General features: G+C 35.9%; 1 protein-coding gene across 1 annotated transcript; it reads right to left on the bottom strand.

The window, feature by feature from the left end:
* Positions 1 to 431: 431 nt before the first annotated feature.
* LOC129728361 (uncharacterized) lies at positions 432 to 2,180 on the bottom strand. The gene is made up of 2 exons (XM_055686798.1): positions 2,030 to 2,180; positions 432 to 569 (listed from the first exon to the last, which is right to left on the bottom strand). The coding sequence occupies exons 1-2, from the start codon at positions 2,078 to 2,080 to the stop codon at positions 432 to 434; spliced, it is 189 nt and encodes a 62-aa protein (XP_055542773.1). The 5' UTR covers positions 2,081 to 2,180.
* Positions 2,181 to 2,437: the final 257 nt, after the last annotated feature.

Raw genomic sequence — 2,437 nt, 5'->3', positions numbered from 1 at the left:
TAAATACTATCAAACTAGATCACTGCAATGCACGAAAATGTGTCCAAAATTATTGTAGACCAGTAATTTGATTTTGTTAGTAAAATGAGATCGCATGTTTTGTGTTCTTTTTCCACTGAGAGTCAAACTACCTACTCCAAGTTCGAAACTCTTTTTGCCAAAGAACTGGGTACACGATGAAACAGTGAAAAGCTACGAAACTAAATCTAAATGAATTGAAAATAGCTACTAATGCTAACATGAATACAGGTTTTTAAAAATGTAAACTTGGCTGCCATCCACTGATGATAAGGATGATCTTCCTATCTGCACTGCGCTCCAGAGCTGCAGAATTCGTGTGCAAGATATAGCGAACACTCGTATAAACAAACAAAACTCACAGACAACACGCACCCATCGCCGCACATATTTCGCAACATTCCCATCGGTGCTTAAAATTTTCTCTTGGGCTGCTGAGTCAGCATCTGCTTCATGCTGAATGACGAGAGTCCTATTCCGAGCGCTGCAAGTAACGCTGCCGATCGGACGGTATTACGATCGGTCGACTTTGGGTTGGCAAATTCATTAACCTGTAATTATCGAAAATTGGGTTGTTACTAAGGACCTTATCTCAACAATAGGTAATCGTTACTGGTGATTAAGAGAATCAATGAAAACATTAAACCTAAAAAAAACTTAAAAAAAAAACTTTACATTATGAAATCATATAAATTATCAGTAACCAGTAAAGTGTTAATTTATTTATAAACGCTTTTGACAAGCGTAGCTTTGCTGCTCAAAAATTGCGTTGCCTTTTCTGCAACAGACCGAAAAGTTGCTCTTAAAATGTTTGTTAATGAGACCGTATCTGCCACGCTTTCAATTAGTTCAGATCATGCTAATAGAGTTGATTTGAATACTGTTGCCGGAAATTGTGAGTTTACTCAACATGTTAGGTGGCGTCTATGATTAATTTAAATGATAGGTATATCATAAAATGCGTTGTGACTTTTTTTTTGTAAAAAGTCGTATTCTAGTTTTTTAAGTTTTTTGAGCACTTAAAAAGATCTCATACAATTCAGTAACTTCAAGTGTGTGCTGCTGTGCCGAAATATTTGATAACAGAATCTCTTGTACAGCAACAGATTTGAATTTATGTAGATTAACAGCTAACCACGTGAACCGGTAGCTTAGAGGCGTGTCACTAGTACAGGCGCAAAACTGGATTTATAATAAATAGCGCTATCACAGCAACTAGATGAATAACGAAAGGAACATAAACCGAGTAAACAAATTAAGTTGACGCAGGTGGTGACGTATGTTTTGCAAGCATAGTAAACTAACACCCACTCGACTGGTTTGGTTTGGATTTCACAGCAACACAAAGCGACTGTCTACTGGGTAATAACGCAAAAAGCAGTAAATTCTGCTGTCGCGTAAAAGGTCTTTCCGCTGTTTGCAAAACAAAACGGAACTTAAAGTAGCATCATTGAGCGGAGCTGTATTTATATTTAGACGCCAACAATCTTAAACAGCAGACATTCTGTGAGCCTGTACCTATGAAACAATGGCGCTTATTTGTAACCGTATCACGTTGCATTCTATCTTCGACTTTGTTCGAACCAGCTGATACGCGATCTTTTGCTGATTAAAATTGTATTTTTTTGTGTCCAACAAACCAGTTCTTAACTAATCAAATCTAAGCGACAAAAAATAGGAACGAGTATTCTTTTTGTTGCTTTTTCATCTCTAAGTGTTTATAAATATATTTGAACCCATTGATCTTTACAATTTCTTACGTCAAAGAAATGAATAATTTTGTGTAAGTTTTATAAATCACGTTTCATAATTCTGTTTAATGGCAACATGTTTTACTTTGAATATTTCCCAAACTCAACAAAATAGCCGCATTACAAAGCTAAACGAGTAACTCGCTCCAATTAATACTGTTCAAATCCTGCTGAAACCAGCGATAATTAGAATTCCATCGAGTTTAAACCTGGGCGCGTGCTTTTTAATTAACATGAAAGTGATAAACATTTACACTTGCCTGTCCGTAGTTCAAACGAATTGCGTATCTTGCAATTTGGCCAGTCTTCATTCTCCGGTTGTCGATATGTGTGATCTACTTTTTTTTTTTCTAAAAATCGAGTTGATTTGAATACTGTTGCCGGAAATTGTGACTTTACTCAACATGTTAGGTGGCGTCTATGATTAATTTAAATGATAGGTATATCATAAAATGCGTTGTGACTTTTTTTTGTGTAAAAAGTCGTATTCTAGTTTTTTAAGTTTGTTGAGCACTTAAAAAATATCTCATACAATTCAGTAACTTCAAGTGTGTGCTGCTGTGCCGAAATATTTGATAACAGAATCTCTTGTACAGCAACAGATTTGAATTTATGTAGATTAACAGCTAACCACGTGAACCGGTAGCTTAGAGGCGTGTCACTAGTAC

This window comes from Wyeomyia smithii, chromosome 3, assembly GCF_029784165.1.
Source record: "Wyeomyia smithii strain HCP4-BCI-WySm-NY-G18 chromosome 3, ASM2978416v1, whole genome shotgun sequence".
Taxonomy (NCBI): Eukaryota; Metazoa; Arthropoda; class Insecta; order Diptera; family Culicidae; genus Wyeomyia; species Wyeomyia smithii.
The sequence above is the reverse complement of the archived record's forward strand: the minus strand, read 5'-3'. Positions and strand labels throughout refer to the sequence as shown.